Source organism: Leucoraja erinacea, chromosome 24, assembly GCF_028641065.1.
Source record: "Leucoraja erinacea ecotype New England chromosome 24, Leri_hhj_1, whole genome shotgun sequence".
NCBI lineage: Eukaryota > Metazoa > Chordata > Chondrichthyes > Rajiformes > Rajidae > Leucoraja > Leucoraja erinaceus.
This window is the reverse complement of record NC_073400.1, coordinates 2388845-2406216: the sequence shown is the minus strand read 5'-3', so window position 1 is coordinate 2406216 and position 17372 is coordinate 2388845. Positions and strand designations below refer to the sequence as shown.

At 48.6% G+C, this 17372-nt stretch overlaps 1 protein-coding gene across 1 annotated transcript in view; it reads right to left on the bottom strand.

Annotated features, from left to right (window-relative positions):
* Window positions 1-1471: 1471 nt before the first annotated feature.
* The window catches only part of mdfi (MyoD family inhibitor), a 101136-nt gene continuing 85235 nt past the window's right edge, over window positions 1472-17372 (bottom strand). The window contains exons 3-4 of the mRNA XM_055654370.1: window positions 7989-8315; window positions 1472-2253 (exon numbers count right to left, since the gene is read on the bottom strand). Of these exons, the coding sequence (XP_055510345.1) occupies window positions 2003-2253; window positions 7989-8315 (578 nt within the window). The 3' untranslated portion in view covers window positions 1472-2002. The remainder of the gene's footprint in view (window positions 2254-7988; window positions 8316-17372) is intronic.

Sequence of the window (17372 nt, the reverse complement as noted above, 5' to 3'; positions counted from 1 at the left end):
TGAAAGTGTGTGCTGTGGGCAGTTTATTTCCTACTGATGGGCACTGGATCACACAAAGAAGATGTGATTACAGATAGGTCAATGATTGAGTCAAATGTAATTGCGTGAACCTTGTTGGGCCGAGGGACCTGGTCACAATGGCTACTTGGCAAACCTGTTTAGGAGCAAACAGAGAGAATGATGGGGATATACAGCAGGTCAGGCAGCGTCTACAGAGAGAGAGACACACACACACATGATGCTTCACATCAATGACCTTTCATCACAACCTGTTATCATAGTTCTATGAAAGATCATCGACCTAGAGTGTTCATTTTGTTTCTTGCCCCACAGACGCTGCTTGACCTGCTGAACACCCCTGGAATTACATAAACATAGAAAATAGGTGCAGGAGGAGGCCCTTCGGCCCTTCAAGCCAGCACCGCCATTCATTGTGAACATGGCCATCGTCCCCAATCAATATCCCCTTCCTGCCTTCTCCCCATATCCCTTGACTCCACAAGCCCCAGAGCTGTATCTAACTCTCTCTTAAATCCATCCAGTGACTTGGCCTCCACTGCCCTCTGTGGCAGGGAATTCCATAAATTCACAACTCTCTGGGTGAAAATGTGTTTTTCTCACCTCAGTCTTAAATGACCTGCCCTTTATTCTAAGAATAAACCTAATCATAATCTAAAAATAATCTAAGTATAAATTCTCTCTTTCTGGTATTGGAATAGGGGTTGGAGAGCTGGAGAAAGTCGGACTTGGCTGTGGCCAGGCAGCTTCCCACACCCACAGTTTAGTCTCAGTTGACAAGGTAATGGAGAGCATCAAAGTCAATGCGTAGGAACATAACTTCCACTGTATGTGTTGAATATTGACTTCTCTAACTTCAAGTAACCCTTGCTTTCCCTCTCTCTCCATCCCTCCCCCACCCAAGTTCTCTGACTAGTTTCACTGACCTTCTGATTAATTTTGCTGCTTGTTTGCCTCCTTGTCACCTTCCCCTCAGCTAACAATGAACCGTTCTACTTCTCCTTCACATCGGCTGCGTTGATCTGTCATTTTCACACCTTAGCCTTCCATATCTCTAGTTTCCCTCTCCCCTGACCCTCAGTCTGAAGAAAGGTCTTGACTTTTCTTCACCCGTTCCTTTTCTTTGAAGCGTTGCGAATTGTGAAGCTAGAGGGAGGAATGGAGGGGGAGGGGATAGTTGCGAGTCCAGGTGGGACAATGTGGGCGGGAGGTGTTGGGGCAACAAGGAGGGTTGAGAAAGGTCCGGACCCCGAAACGTCACCTATCCATGTTCTCCGGAGATGCTGCCTGACCCGCTGAGTTACTCCAACGCTTTATATCTTTTTGTTGTAAACTGGCACCTGCAGTTCTTTGGTAGACAAAAGTGCTGGAGAAACTCAGCGGGTGCAGCAGCATCTATGGAGTGAAGGAAATAGGCAACGTTTCGTCCCGAAACGTTGCCTATTTCCTTCGCTGCATAGATGCTGCTGCACCCGCTGAGTTTCTCCAGCACTTTTGTCCACCTTCGATTTTCCAGCATCTGCAGTTCCTTCTTAAACACCTGCAGTTCTTTACGAGTTCTCACTCGCGGTGTGACTGGCTCGCCCTCAATAACCATCCACCTACAAAACCTTCTTCACTGCTCCACCTCCAAACTGGAAACACCAGGATCCTGCCCCTTGAAAAGAAGTGTGGATTCCACGAGATTGTCCGAGGAATATTTCAACAGGTGTGTTGACAAAGAGCTTTGAAGATTGATTGGAGAGTTTGAGCTTTTGACAAATCTTCTACCCTGCAAACAAAGACTGAGGTAGCGGTCACTAACATCATGACCACATCCGTTCATCTTTCCGCCTTCACCACCGTGTGTCTGTCTTGGGTCAAAGAGATTTGCGGGCCGCTCCTCGCCGGTGGTGGTGGGGGACCCGGGAGGCTTCCTCAACCACCAAGGGTGCAGCTCCAGCCTCTGCGAGGGCCAGAGTGCGGGCTCCCCCAGGATTCACATTTAGGAGGAGAAGCAGAGACCGCAGCACTCCATGCATATCTCCAGGCAGTCGGCTGACTCGCAGCAAGCATCCACAATGCCGCAGTCCAGGTCGCAGGGCAGGTCGCACGCCGCGCACTCCTCGGAGCCGCAGCAGAAGCAGCACGAGGTGTCGGTGCTACACGATCCACATGTGGCACAGTCCAGCACGATGTTGCACAGTGTGAGGAACTGGCAGAAGAGGCAGGCCAGGATACAGTGCACACAGCAGTCTGTGGGGGAGAGGGAGAGAGAGAGTGTGAGAGAGGGATGGAGAGGGAGAGGGAGAGGGAGAGGGGGGGGGAGGGGGGAGGGGGAGGGGGGGGGGGGAGAGGAGGGGGAGAGGGGGGGAGGGGGGGGGAGAGAGGGAGAGGGGGGGGAGGGAGAGGGGGAGAGGGAGAGGGAGAGGGAGAGGGAGGAGGGAGAGGGAGAGAGAGAGGGAGAGGAGAGGAAGAGTGAGAGAGGAGAGAGGGGAGAGAGGGAGGGAGGGAGAGAGGAGCGGGGGGTGGGAGAGAAGGGGGGGAAGAGGGAGGGAGAGGGGGAGGGAGAGGGGGAGGGGAAGGGAGAGGAGAGGACAGGGGGAGGGAGGGAGGGAGAGGGGGGGAGGGGGAGGGGAAGGGGAAGGGGAGGGGGAGGGGGGGAGAGGGGGAGGGAGAGGGGGAGGGGGAGGGGAAGGGAGGGGTAGGGGTAGGGTGAGGGTTAGGGGAGAGGGAGAGGGGGAGGGGGGGGGGGAGGGAGAGGGAGAGGGAGAGTGGGGGGGAGGGCGAGAGAGGGGAGGGAGAGGGAGAGGGAGAGGGAGAGGGAGAGGGGAGGGGGGAGGAGGGGGGGGGGAGGGGGGAGGGGGGGAGAGAGGGAGAGATCACACAGCAGTCTGGGAGAGAGAGGGGTCAGTGATGCATCTCACTGTCACGATGACCAGTAACAATCCTGCACATGTGTGTTCCATCCTGTATTCATGTGTGTAGTACATGCTGTACACGTGTGTGTACATCTGTAGAGGACATTGAGCAAGCTCAGGGCTATTCTCAACCAGTGGGCAGCAGGTAACTGGGCAGAGATTGTGAGCAGGAACTAGGAGTCATTGCTTCTCTCCAGTGTAGCAGTTACTGACAGTCGAGGAGGGTAGGATATCCAACCTCTGTCCTAATTCTCTGACGTGGGAGTGAGTGGTTGGTCATGAGGAGCAGGGATCCTGGCTGAAATGCTTCTCCGAATGGACATTGGGCAAAGGTTGGGGGCAGGAAGCCTCTTTATAAACCACGAGTTCCTTTACGGCAAATTCCACGTTTCCCAAGATAAACTTCTCCCAATCCTGAGAGGAACAGTTTCAACTTGAAAATATTTCCTCACATTTAATTTGTTATTTCCAAATTGGGCCCAACAGTTTCTGTGGCAATATCGAACCTTCCTGCACCCAGGTAAGCCTGAGGTTGACAAAAGTGCTGGAGAAACTCAGCGGGTGCAGCAGCATCTATGGAGCGAAGGAAATAGGCGACGTTATACTGTCCCAGACAAGGGACGTCAGGGACAGTATAAAATTAAAAGAGAAGAAGTACAACGTAGCAAAGATTAGCAGGAAGCAAGAGGATTGGGTAACGTTTAAAGAGGAACAGAAGATAACTAAAAAGGCAATACGGGGAGAAAAGATGAGGTACGAAGGTAAGCTAACCAAGAATATAAAGGAGGATAGTAAAAGCTTCTTTAGGTATGTGAAGAGGGGAAAATTAGTTAAGACAAAAATTGGACCCTTGAAGACTGAAAAGGGTGAATTTATTATGGGGAACCAGAAAATGCCAGACGAGTTGAACAGGTACTTTGGATCCATCTTCACTAAGGAGGACACAAACCATCTTCTTGATGTACTAGTGGCCAGAGGATCGGGGGTGACGGAGGAACTGAAGGAAATCCACATTAGGCAGGAAATGGTGTTGGGTAGACTGATGGGACTGAAGGCTGATAAATCCTCAGGGCCTGATGGTCTGCATCCCAGGGTACTTAAGGAAGTAACTCTGGAAATTGTGATTGCATTGGTGATAATTTTCCAATGTTCTATAGATTGAGGATCAGTTCCTGCGGATTGGAGAGTAGCTAATGTTATCCCACTTTTTAAGAAAGGCGGGAGAGAGAAAACAGGGAATTATAGACCAGTTAGCCTGACATTGGTGGTGGGGAAGATGCTGGAGTCAATTATAAAAGATGAAATAGCAGCACATTTGGATAGTAGTAGCAGGATTGGTCCGAGTCAGCATGGATTTACGAAGGGGAAATCATGCTTGACTAATCTTCTGGAATTTTTTCAGGATGTAACTAGGAAAATGGACAAGGGAGAGCCAGTGGATGTAGTGTACCTGGACTTTCAGAAAGCATTTGATAAGTTCCCACATAGGAGATTAGTGGGTAAAATTAGGGCACATGGTATTGGTGTAGGGTGCTGACATGGATAGAAAATTGGTTGGCAGACAGGAAACAAAGAGTAGGGGTTAACGGGTCCCTTTCAGAGTGGCGGGCAGTGTCTAGTGGGGTACCGCAAGGCTCAGTGCTGGGACCGCAGCTATTTACAATATATATTAATCATTTAGATGAAGGGATTCAAAGTAACATTAGCAAATTGGCAGACGACGCAAAGCTGGGTGGCAGGGTGAACTGTGAGGAGGATACTATGAGAATGCAGGATGACTTGGACAGGTTGGGTGATTGGGCAGATACAGTTTAATGTTAATAAATGTGAGGTTATCCACGTTGGTGGCAAAAACAGGAAGGCAGATTATTATGTAAATGGTGTCATGTTAGGAGAAGGGGAAGTACAACGGGATCTGGGGGTCCTTGTTCATCAGTCACTGAAAGTAAGCATGCAGGTACAGCAGGAAGTGAAGAAAGCGAATGGCATGTTGGCCTTCATTACAAGAGGAGTTAAGTAGAGGAGCAAAGAGGTCCTTCTGCAGTTGTATAGGGCCCTAGTGAGACCACACCTGGAATATTGTGTGCAGTTTTGGTCTCCAAATTTGAGGGACATTCTTGTTATTGAGGGAGTGCAGGGTAGGTTTCACAAGGTTAATTCTCGGGATGGCGGGACTGTCATATGTTGATAGAATGGAGCGGCTGGGTTTGTACACTCTGGAATTTAGAAAGAAGATCTCTTATTGAAACATCTAAGATTATTAAGGGTTTGGACACGCTAAAGGCAGGAAACATGTTCCCGATGTTGGGGGAGTCCAGAACCAGGGGCCACAGTTTAAGAATAAGGGGGATAAGCCATTTAGAACAGAGGTGAGGAAATACTTTTTCACACAGAGAGTTGTGAGTGTGGAATTCTCTGCCTCAGAGGGCGGTGGAGGCCGGTACTCTGGATGCTCTCAAGAGAGAGTTTGATAGAGCTCTTAAAGATGGGGAGAAGGCAGGAACGGGGTACTGATTGTGGATGATCAACCATGATCACATTGAATGGCAGTGCTGGCTCAAAGGGCCGAATGGCCTACTCCTGCACCTATTGTCTATTGTCTATTGTCTCTCGATCTCCAGCCGCATGCACATCCCAAAGGGGGCTGATATTTTCTGATCAATGATCATGAGAAACTATTCAGTTTGTCTAGTCCTTACTCTGGCACTACTTTATGTGAGTTAATTTAACAACACCAGTTTAGATTAATTCTTCATCAGCACTGGATGCTGTAGATAAAAATAGACAATAGGCAATAGGTGCAGGAGTAGGCCATTCGGCCCCTCGAGCCAACACCGCCATTCAATGTAATCATGGCTGATCATCCCCAATCAATACCCCTTTCCTGCCTTCTCCTCATATCCATTGACTCCGCTATCTTTAAGAGCCCTGCCTAGCTTCCTCTTGAAAGCATCCAGAAAACACATGTATTTAATGTTACTTGATGAAAGGCATTCCCTGTAACAGGACGATTCCATTGTAATCACTGAGTGTTTTTCTACTAGAACAAATGGAGTGTTCTCCACCCTGATGCCAGAATTTCAAGATTTCCATGCGTCTCCAGATCATTGATTTCCAATATTTCCAAACCAATGTTTGCCAGGGATTGTTGTAAATGCATTAGGGTTAGGGCCAGCTTTGATAGTGGGCTCTGACCAAGTGCAGCCATGGTGAAGTGTTGCAGCAATTACCAGGGCCCCATAATGGATCTATCTCCACCTGTGATCCTGCTACATAGGCTCTCCTTAACTGAGAAGCATTACTGCTTACTGATTCCTCTTTAATTTCAAATGACATTAATGATTTTAACATGAGTTTGTGTTTAGTTTGGTTTAGTGATACAGTGCAGAAACAGGCCCTTCGGCCCACAGAGTCCGCGCCGACCAGGGATCCCCGCACATTAACACTATCTTACACACACTAGGGGCAATTTACACGTACACCAAGCCAATTAACCTACATTCCTGCACATCTTTTATTATGTTTTATATTTATATTTATAGAATTTCAAAGTAGTTCAATTGTGTTTTATAACTCAATCTATTTGGGCGGCACGGTGGTGCAGCGGTAGAGTTACTGCCTTACTGCGCCAGAGACCCGGGTTCGATCCTGACTACAGGTGCTGTCTGTAGGGAGTTTGTACATTCTCCCTGTCACCTGCATGGGTTTACTCCGAGATCTTCGTGTTTCCCCCCACACTCCAAAGGTGTACAGGTTTGTAGGTTAATTGGCTTGGTATAAATGTAAACTGTCCCTAATGTGTGTAGGATAGTGTTAGTGTGCGGGGATCGCTGGTCGGTGTGGACTTGGTCGGCCGAAGGCCCAGTTTCCGTGCTGTATCTCTAAACTATAAAAAAACTATTTTTAATATTCTGCAATTGATGGCGTATTCTGATCAGGGCCGTTTGGGGACATTCATAGTATTTTCACAGTCCGACAGTCAGATGAACTGAGAACACAGAGTGCTGGAATAGCTCAGTGGATCAGGCAGCATCTCTGGAGAACATGAATGGGTGAGGTTTCACAAAGTGCGGGAGTAACTCAGCGGGTCGGGCAACATCTCTGGAGAACAAGGATGGGTGAGGTTTCGGGTCGGGGTGGGGACTGAGGGATGGGGAAAGCTTTCTGTAAACATCCGTGTACATTGCTATGACTTATTTAACCTTCCCCAAACGGCAAGGTTCAGGGATCGCCTCGTTGCAGCAACTTGGCTGGTGAGTCTGAGCTGCCCTTGTGCTCAATGCAGGCGGGGTCAGCATTGGGTCAGTGTGGGGTCAGTATTGGGTCAGTACGGGGTCAGCATTGGGTCAGTGTGGGCGGGGTCAGCATTGGGTCAGTGTGGGCGGAGTCAGCATTGGGTCAGTGTGGGGTCAGCATTGGGTCAGTGTGGGCGGGGTCAGCATTGGGTCAGTGTGGGGTCAGCATTGGGTCAGTGTGGGCGGGGTCAGCATTGGGTCAGTGTGGGCGGAGTCAGCATTGGGTCAGTGTGGGGTCAGCATTGGGTCAGTGTGGGGTCGTCAGCATTGGGTCAGTGTGGGGTCAGCATTGGGTCAGTGTGGGCGGGTCAGCATTGGGTCAGTGTGGGGTCAGCATTGGGTCAGTGTGGGCGGAGTCAGTATTGGGTCAGTGTGGGGTCAGCATTGGGTCAGTGTGGGGTCAGCATTGGGTCAGTGCGGGGTCAGCATTGGGTCAGTGTGGGCGGGGTCTGCATTGGGTCAGTGAGGGGTCAGCATTGGGTCAGTGTGGGCGGAGTCAGCATTGGGTCAGTGCGGGGTTAGCATTGGGTCAGTGTGGGCAGGGTCTGCGTTGGGTCAGTGCGGGGTCAGCATTGGGTCAGTGTGGGCGGGGTCAGCATTGGGTCAGCATTGGGTCAGTGTGGGGTCAGCATTGGGTCAGTGTGGGGTCAGCATTGGGTCAGTGTGGGCAGGGTCAGCGTTGGGTCAGTGCTGGCCCCGTTTACTGGGCATTGATCGATCGTGTACAATAGACAGCTGGTCTGTGTGGGTGGCAGGTGTGAGGCTCCATACTCACCTTCCTCTGCATCAGAAGGGATCTGTGATGCTGTGGAACGGGAGCTGGACTTGCTCTTCTTGCTGCTGTGGCTGTTGATGGAGGGGAAGGACTGCAGCTTGCCGAGCTTGCCGTGAGAGATGGAGGGTGTGGAGCACACCACGCTGCTGCCCTGTACCCTGGCTCCGAGCGGTGAGAGAGGAGCCGGGTTGTGTGGCCTGTCAGCGGCTGTGGTGCTGGAGCTGTTCGGCTGCGAGTCCTGTCCCGTGGCGTTTGGTGACGGTACGGTGGTCAGAGCAGCATTTCCCGGTGTGATGGAGCTTGTTGAAGGAGCAGCCTGGGGTTGACCTTGAGACAAGCAAGACAAAACAAAATTACTTTAATTCCCAGCGTTATCCAGTGGCCGATTCCTCCGCAGCTCAGCAAAGCTTCAATGGTCCGTAACCACTGGGCATTGGTTGCAGACGTCACCATTTACTGGCAGCTATGGGCCATAGAGACTGGCACTGACCAGCATTGACCAGAACTGACTGGCAGTGACCATCACTGACTGGTAATGGGGTGAAGGCAGGACAATGGAGTTAGGAGGGAGTGATAGATCAGCCTTGATTGAATGGCAGAGTTGACTTGATGGGCCGAATGGCCTAATTCTGCTCCTATCACTTGGTAACCCACACCAAGCAGACACTGTTCATCTATTTTGCACAATTCAAATCTAATTTTAGTAAAATTATTTACAAATACATAATAGCATTTTATTAGTTTTAGTTCAATTTAGTGTCAGGTGTACAGAGGTACAGTGAAAAGCTTTTGTTGTGTGCTAACCAGTCAATGGAAAGACAATACATGATTACAATCGATCCGTTTACAGTGTACAGACAGTAAGAAATGTTACTGTAGGAGAGAGATTTAAAAGATTGGAGCGATGTGGCTGGCATGCAAACAGTCGCCTGGCTTGGCTGCCATCTTAAGCTAACTTCCTACAGATCAGCGGCACAGCTGTTTGAGTTCCTGCCTCACAGTGCCAGAGACTCGGGTTTGACATGACCTCGGGTGCTGTCTGTGTGGAGTTTGCACATTCACTCTGTCACCGCGTGGGTTTCCTCCTGGTGCTCTGGTTTCCCTCCACATCAAAGACTTGCGGATTTGAGGGCTAACTGCTCCTCTGTAAATTACCCCCAGTGTGTAGAGAGAGTGGATGAGAAAGTGGGGTCACATAGAACTAGTGTGATGGCCGTTGTGGACTCAAGGGGCTGAAGCAGGGCCTGTTTTCACACTGTTCACACTGTGCAGGCAGGTGGGACTAAGGGAAAAAAAGTTGTTCGGCACGGACTTGTAGGGCCGAGATGGCCTGTTTCCGTGCTGTAATTGTTATATGGTTATATGGTATCTAACCTGACCCAGCTCCCTTGTTGCTTTAGTTGTTGAATTGCCAATGAAATAGATTATTATTGCAGTGTGAATGAGGTGTTAATGACTGTAAACGAACCAAAATTAATATTCACTGCCGACCCACACAAGCAGTACTCCCCCAGAAAGGAGAATGAGAACAAGTCTTGCTCTGGACCCTCCAGGACAAGTAACAGATCAAGCACTGGACTACTGTCTCAGCAGTCTCGCAGCAGTGACCCTCAGACTGTGCAGCACCTTGAAGTACTGGTCCTGTGAGGTACAGCACCACCTCACCTCACCAGTGACCTTCAGACAGTAGTACCGGGTCTGTTGCGCTGGCCCTGTGAGGCATAACCTCAACATTGACTCTCTCTCAGTGCGACACTCCCACTGCAAAGACCCTCACAAAGATAGACATAAAATGCTGGGGTAACTCAGTGGGATAGGTAGCAGCTCTGGAGAGAAGGGATGAGTGGCGTTTCGGCTCGAGACCCTTCTTTAGACCCTCAGACTTCGCAGCATCCTACGGCACTTGCCCAGTGATGCACAGCACCTCCTCACCTCACCAGTGACTTTCAGACAGTGTAGAACAAACTCAGACTGTGCAACGCGCTGTAGTACTGGCTCAGTGACCCACAGTACCTCCTCAACACAACAGTAACGCTCAGACAGTATAGAACAGCATGGACCTTCCAACCCTGAGGCCAGTGATGGAAATGGGGGGGAGGAGGGGGGGGTACGCAGGGGGATGTCGTTCCCCTACTTTTTAGTTTCCAGTCTCCAAAACAGGGCTGCCAACTCTCACGCTTTGAGCATTTTGACATATTCTCACGTTCTCACGCTGATCACATATTTCTCACGCTCTGTTGTGAAAAATTCTGTGATCAACGAGAATTTTAAAACTCATATCAACTGCATGGGCTGCGGGTGTTGGAGAGCCGGGGTTGAGGGAGCGATGGAAGCAGAAGCAGCAGCAGGGACAGATGCAGGCGGGGAGCCGGGGATGGCGAGTGTTTGCCGGGCTGGCGAGTCGCTCGCTGCAGCTCCGGCCATGAAGCAGCCTCAGTGCAAGAGTCCGGCCGTGAAGAAGCAGCACTGCAGAGTCTCTGCAAGAGCACTGGTGACAGCATGGATCGGGCAGGTCTCTGGAGAGAAGAAGAACGTTTCTGCGCCGCTAAAGCGGGCTCCTGGTCCGAGTCTCGGTGCTGCCTGGCCCGAATTCGCATTCTGGTGACCAGGGTTCTGGAGTGGATCAAACGGGGGGGGCTGGGGTCTCTAGAGAGAAGGAATCTGGGTGACGTTTGGCTTTCAGCTTGTGACCCTTCTAAACAAGTACTCTCACCGCGGAGTTCTTCAGTCTGGTCCGTTCCCTCTGCACAGTCGCCGCCTGGCCCGCTGTGTTCCTCCAGCTTTATGTCTATCTTCAATTACAAGAGTTAAATAAAAAATACAGAATGCTGGAGGAACTCAGCGGGCTAGGCGGCATCTGTGGAGGGAATGGATTAGGAGTTGTTTTGGACCAGGGTTCAAAGATCAAAGATACTAGAGCGGATACTAGTATCTTTGCTGCAGATCAGGCATGATATTCTTCAGATTTAAATTGGAATTCCGATTTTATTGTTTTCCTATTTGTCAATTTTTTGCGCCCGATTATTTGGCAGCCAATCAACCGCTGTCTCTAAGGGGGTTGCGTCCAATCACCGACCAGCTTCCCTTAGAATTCCCGTCCGATCAACAAAACGGTCTCCTCCCGTCCAATCAGCCTCTGTCTCCAAGGGCATTGTGTCCAATCACATCATGCGCTGGTCACTTGGCGGCCAATCAGACACAGTCTCCGAGGGACTTTGTGATCAATCGCCGACCTGCTTCCCTCACTGAAGCAGACAATGGCTGCAGCCAACACAGAGAGAGAGAGAGAGAGATGTGCAAGAAAGCAGCTATGACATATAATACACATTAAACTATATTATAAATACACAATAAACAAGTTATGCATTCTTGTGCTCTTACATGGGTATGGCCGCACATAAAAAAATCCCCCTCTACTTCCCAACCTCAGATTCACGGACCTTAGAGTACCCCTAGTTCCTAAAACCCATTTCCATCACTGCCTGAGGCATTGACTCAGTGTTACACTGGACGTTTCTCCGACTCCTTGGGCTTCAACCCATAATTCGTTTAAATCCAGGAGACAAGATATCAGCCACAGAGATGTGCAGACAGGTACAGCTAATGAGATTTCAATTAAAAGGCCTTGCATGTCCAGGGTGAGATAATGGTGCCTGGATGCAGATTGAATTAGTATGGCCCCATTTTACACAAATACACTACATTATCTGCCTGTGCTAATTAAAACCTGTGCATTGGAGAGAATATAAAGACCCTGGGAAACTGAAATCAATCATCTCACTTCACATCAACTCACTCAAGCAATTTAATTTTAACTTTTTAATTTAAGATACATTCTGTGGTTGGTTCCTATCTGAATCAATTTGCTTTGCATTACTGAGCAATGTAGAGCAGCTTCTTCCTTTAGCCTGCTTTTGTAAGTTTATTCCGAGGCTTCACTATCTTTGCACTCCCCTGTCCCACCCTCCCCCTCGTCCACAGCCTCCCCTCCCCTGTCCCCACTTCCCCTCACTGCCCTGTCCCTTGTCCCTTGTCCTGCCCTCCCCTGTCCCCACATCCCATCACTCCCCTGTCAACACTGTCCTGCCCCCCCCCCCCCACCCTCCCCTATCCCCATTAGCCCCACACTCTTCTGCCACCACAGCCCCACCCTCCCCTGTCCTCACTGTGCCCTCCCTCTGGCCTCACTGTCCCACACTCTCCTGTCCCCACTGTCACCCTCCCCCCCACCCCCCTTTGGGTGAGAGTTGGGTGAGAGAAATTGCAAGAGACCAAGCCAGAGGGAGCGGAAGGGGGAGTACAGAGCTTTTGCATTTTTCAGCTTGAAATTGTGCAACCTGGTGCATACTGTAGCGAGTCTTTTAACTTACACTTGAATGCAATATTTATGCTTTGCATTTGGATTAGCTATGAATAAGGTTAGGCTAAATTACATTCATAATTACATTCCACAGTAGAGCCCAGGCTCTGATCAACAGGTGCAGGACATGAATGATCTTAGTATATTCATGTATGGAAATCAGATTATTATCAAACACTTGGCCCATGTTGACCAACCTGGGTCTCACTGTACACCTGGTACTACTCCTGGCTCCAGTTGCATACCTTCTCTCATTCCTGACCCTGAATGCAGCCTTACACCTGGCCCCCTTTACAACCCTTACCTGCTTACGTTCCCAGTGCTGAACACACCCCTGGTCCCAGCTTTGACTGTACACCTAGTACCATTCCAGACCTTGACTCTGGATGCAGACTTGGCCCTGCTTCTAGCCCCTCTGCACTGACAATATATCTGGCCCACACATAGCGCCCCATATCTGACCCCCTGGACTTAACCTACTACGTTCAAGTCCAAAGGTGCTTATCTAATGCGGTAATCTTTTATGGGGCACTTCACGGACCAAATTTTGTATAACAAAATCTGCTACATCCATTGGCTTCCTTGTTATCTATAATGCTAGCTACTTTGTCAAAGAAGTCATCAATTGGTTGAACACAATTTCTCATCCATAAAATTATACTCACTCAGCTGTATAAGTATTCGGTTACCATTTCCTTCACTTTCCTAACACACTGTCCTGACGTCATTTTCACCCCCATTATTTTCAGTATTTTGCTGTCTTCCTCTTAGCTGGGACTTTACCGAAATGCAAAGTCCAATCACTATATATTTAAGCAATAATATTCTATTTAATGTGATCTTGAGAGTACATTATATTTTCTGTGGTATTCATAACAACAATGATTTAAAAAATCTTTGTTTTGATTGCACCTACCAAAATGCATACATTATTATATTACAGTTAGTATGTATCGAGGGCATTTTTGTTCCAAAGCTCCCCATTCTCAATTACTTTTACATTGAAGTGATTGAAATCCAAGTGAAGTTTAAATGTCACCAGAAAAATAAAACCTCCGGAATGGATGATATTCATTACGTGGTTGGTTGGAGTCAGTATCAGCACAATTAGTGTATTAAACTTTGAATCTTCAGATGTCCTGGTTCAAGCTAAAACAAATAAAGGCAAATAATAAGCTTCTGTCACTCCTTTAAATATGCCCCTCTTTGAAAGCTCAAACCGCATCTATTTAATGAGATTGGGAACATTTCTATTCAACCTGTCAAAGGAATTTGTGGGGTTTTTTTCTGCCGTAACTGTAAGTAAAAATCTTGCAGGCAAGCAGGATGCTTTCTCCAACCACCCCTATTTAATGGCCACTATCTTCCACCGCTTCTACCCAGTGTTTGGTATCTACTTCCAGCAGCCACTGGTTGTCCTCCAGTATGCTCCAAGCCGCAGCCTGATCCATGCCGGTCACCAGGTCGAATTCAGCACGGAGACTCTCACGGAAGCGGCGTAACGCTTCTGACGCATCCGACGACCCGGGTCTCACACTGAGGCTACTCCATGGCCGGAGCTGCAATGAGCTACTTGCCAGCCCAGAAAAGACTCACCAGCCCTGGCTCCCCATCCGCATCTGTCCCCGCCGCTGCTTCTGCTTCCATCCCGCCCCGTCTCTCCAACACCCGCGGCCCAAGCAGGTGATATTAGTTTTGGAATTCTCGTTGATCACAGAATTATTCATGACAGAGCTTGAGAAATTCTGTGATCAGCATGAGAGCGTGAGAATTCGGCGAAATGCGTGATTCTCACTCTCAATGTGCGAGAGTTGGTAGCTCTGCCCCCCCCCCCCCTCCCCGTCCCCACTGTGCTCCCCTCCCCTACCCCATGGACCACACTCTCCTGTCCCCCACTGTCTTGTCCCCCCCCCCCCCCCCCTCACTGTCCCACCCTCCCTTCTTTTCCTGGGATTTCTCAGTAAGGATCATGGGGGTCAGAGGTTGCCTGGGAATGATCAATTAAAAAAAATGATAACATGGTTGATGAGGGATGTGGGTATCTGGAGCGATAGTGAAAGAAAGGCGAATGAGCAGGATTAGTAAAAGGAAAAGGAAAAGTTAGCCAAAATGAGTTGGTGGTGAGAGCAAAGCAAGCTGACCAGCGCAGCGCAGAGATGTGATCACATGTGGCTGGTCTGCACATTGTGATTTCAACAATTCACAGATTAATTCTTTGCATTAGGGGGGAAGCAGCCACAGTGGACCATTCAGTGGTGTGCAGCAGCTCAGTGTACAGGGCCCAGCATTGCCTCTGGGATGTCAACAAGCTGTGCTGTGTCAGACTTACTTCAAGTCCTCACTGGAACTGTGGAAGCGTTAGTCTGTCCTTCGAGATTGCGGATTAGCTAGATAGCACTGGAGTACGGAGGGACCAGGCTCAGTGCTGTAACACACTGGGACACAGCACCGTGAGGCTCTGCCTTGTCATGGTGCAGATCTAGAACTAGTGACACAAGCCTCAGGAGCACAGGATTAGTGGGGATGAACTATTGTCTACTGTAACTTGTGAGAGACCGCGAACTGTAGACCAGTGAGCATAACATCTGTGGTTGGCAGGTGTGTATTCTGAGGGATAAGATATATGTGCAGGGTTTTGTACAGGAACTGATTAGGGAGAGTCAGCATGGTTTTGTACATTGGAGATCATGTCTAATGAATCTGATTGCGTTTTTGAAGAAGTAACTAAAAAGTTTGATGAAGGCAAAGCTGTAGACATTATCTACTGTATATGGACTCCAGCAAGGCTTTTGATAAGGTACTGCATGGTAGGCTGCTCTGGAAGGTCAGATTGCATGGGATCCAGGGAGAGCTAGCCGATTGGGTAGCAAATTGGCTTCATTGAAGGAAGCAGAAGGTTGTATTTTGAACTGGAGACCTGTGACTACTCTCGTGCCTCAGGGTTCGGTGCTGGGCCCATTGCTGTTGTCATCAATATCAAGAATCTAGATGGGAACTTAAGCAAGGCTTGGGTAGTAAGCTTGCATTTGACAAATTGCTCAGAACCTGGGCTACAGGGAGAGGCTGGGCAGGCTAGGAATTTATTCCTTAGAGCTCAGTATGATGAGGTGTGTATAAGATCATTAGGAGAATAGAAAGAGTAAATAGAGAATTTTATCCAGAGTAGGGGAATCAAGAACTAGAGGACACAGGTTTAAGATGAGAGGAGAAAGATTTTATAGCAACCTATCAGGCAACTTTTTCACACAGAGGCTGGTGGGTAGAAAAGAAAGAGCTAGTGGATGAGGTAGTTGAGGCAAATGTGTAAGAGAGAACTGCAGATGCTGGCTTAAATCGATGGTAGACTCAAAATGCTGGAGTAACTCCGCGGGTGAGGCAGCATCTCTGGAGAGAAGGAATGGGCGATGCCCATTCCTTCTCTCCAGAGATGCTGCCTCACCCGCGGAGTTACTCCAGCATTTAGTGTCTATCTTTAGGTCGTTGAGGCAGGTGCAATAACAACATTTTAAAGACATTTAGACAGTTACATGGATAGGAAAGGTTTAGAGAGCAATGGGGCAAATGTGTGCAGCTGGGACTAGTGTACGGTAGATGGGGCATCTTGGTTGGCGTGGGCATGGGCTGAAGGGCCAGTTTCAATGCTGTATAGGACTGCATACAATGTCTCCCCAATACACAGCGCAACATTGTTGAGCGACACCTCCCGTGACGTTCAAGTTGGTTTAGGTTCTGTGGCTGCGATGTGATGGTGATGTGTTTTAACTGTTATTCCTTAAGCAAAATAGAATTATTGAGCAGTCCCTAACTACCATCTATTTCATTGGTTACCCTCAGACTATCATTGATCAGACTTTACTGGCTTATCTTGCACGAAACATTATTCCCACAGTATCTGTGCACTGTCTTTCTGCTGACTGGTTAGCACGCAACTAAAATGTTTCCCTGTACCTTGGGACACGTGAAATAAACTAAACTAAACTGAACTGGCATTTATGGCACAGAAGAAGCCACTGTGTCCACTCCAGCTGATAACTTGTCCGTTCTAATCCCACTTCCCAGGTGTACATTTAGAGTCATAGAGTGATACAGTGTGGAAACAGGCCCTTCAGCCCAACTTGCCCACACCGCCCAACATGTCCCAGCTACACTAGTCCCACCTGCCTGCATTTGGTCCATATCCCTCCAAACCTGTCCTATCCAAGTAACTGTTTAACTGTCTAACTGTTTCTTAAATGTTGGGATAGTCCTTGCCTCAACTACCTCCTCTGGCAGCATGTTCCATACACCCACCACCCTTTGTGTGAAAAAGATACCCCTTAGATTCCTATTAAATCTATTCCCCTTCACCTTACACCTATGTCCGATAGTCCTTCAGCTACTTTGGGCAAGAGACTCTGTGCGCCTACCCAACCTATTCCTCGCATTATTTTACACATCATGAGATCACCCTCATCCACCTGCGCTCCAGGTAATACTCAACCTCTCCCTATAGCTCAGACCCTCTAGTCCTGGCAACATACTCATAGAGTCCTGGAGGTCACAGCGTATAACGTGACATTCCAATTATATCTTTAAATACAAAGTGTCTTTGTTTCAATTGTTATTTAAGGTTGAGAACACAATATCCATTCATATTGTGTGATTTATTCTTTTCTCAACTTCCTTTTATTTGCTTACCTTATCTTAAATCTAGGATTCCCAGTCCTTCCCTGCTAGAGGAATTAGGTTCTTCTTATCCAGTTTATCTAAGCCTTGTGTAAATGTATACGCATCAATTATTTTGCCTTTCACCCTCGGCTGTGCCAAAGTAAATAACCCAAGCCGAGGCACTCTACTTATTACTAACACTTTCCAGTTCTGGCAACATCCTTATAAATGCCTGCTCTACCCTCCCGATTGTGGCCACATCAATGCAACACAGCTATGACCAAGCCCATGCAGAACCTGGGACCCAACTCATGTTTGCCTCAGTTTTAGTTTAGTTTAGTTTAGTTCAAGTCAAGTCAAGTCAAGTTTATTTGTCA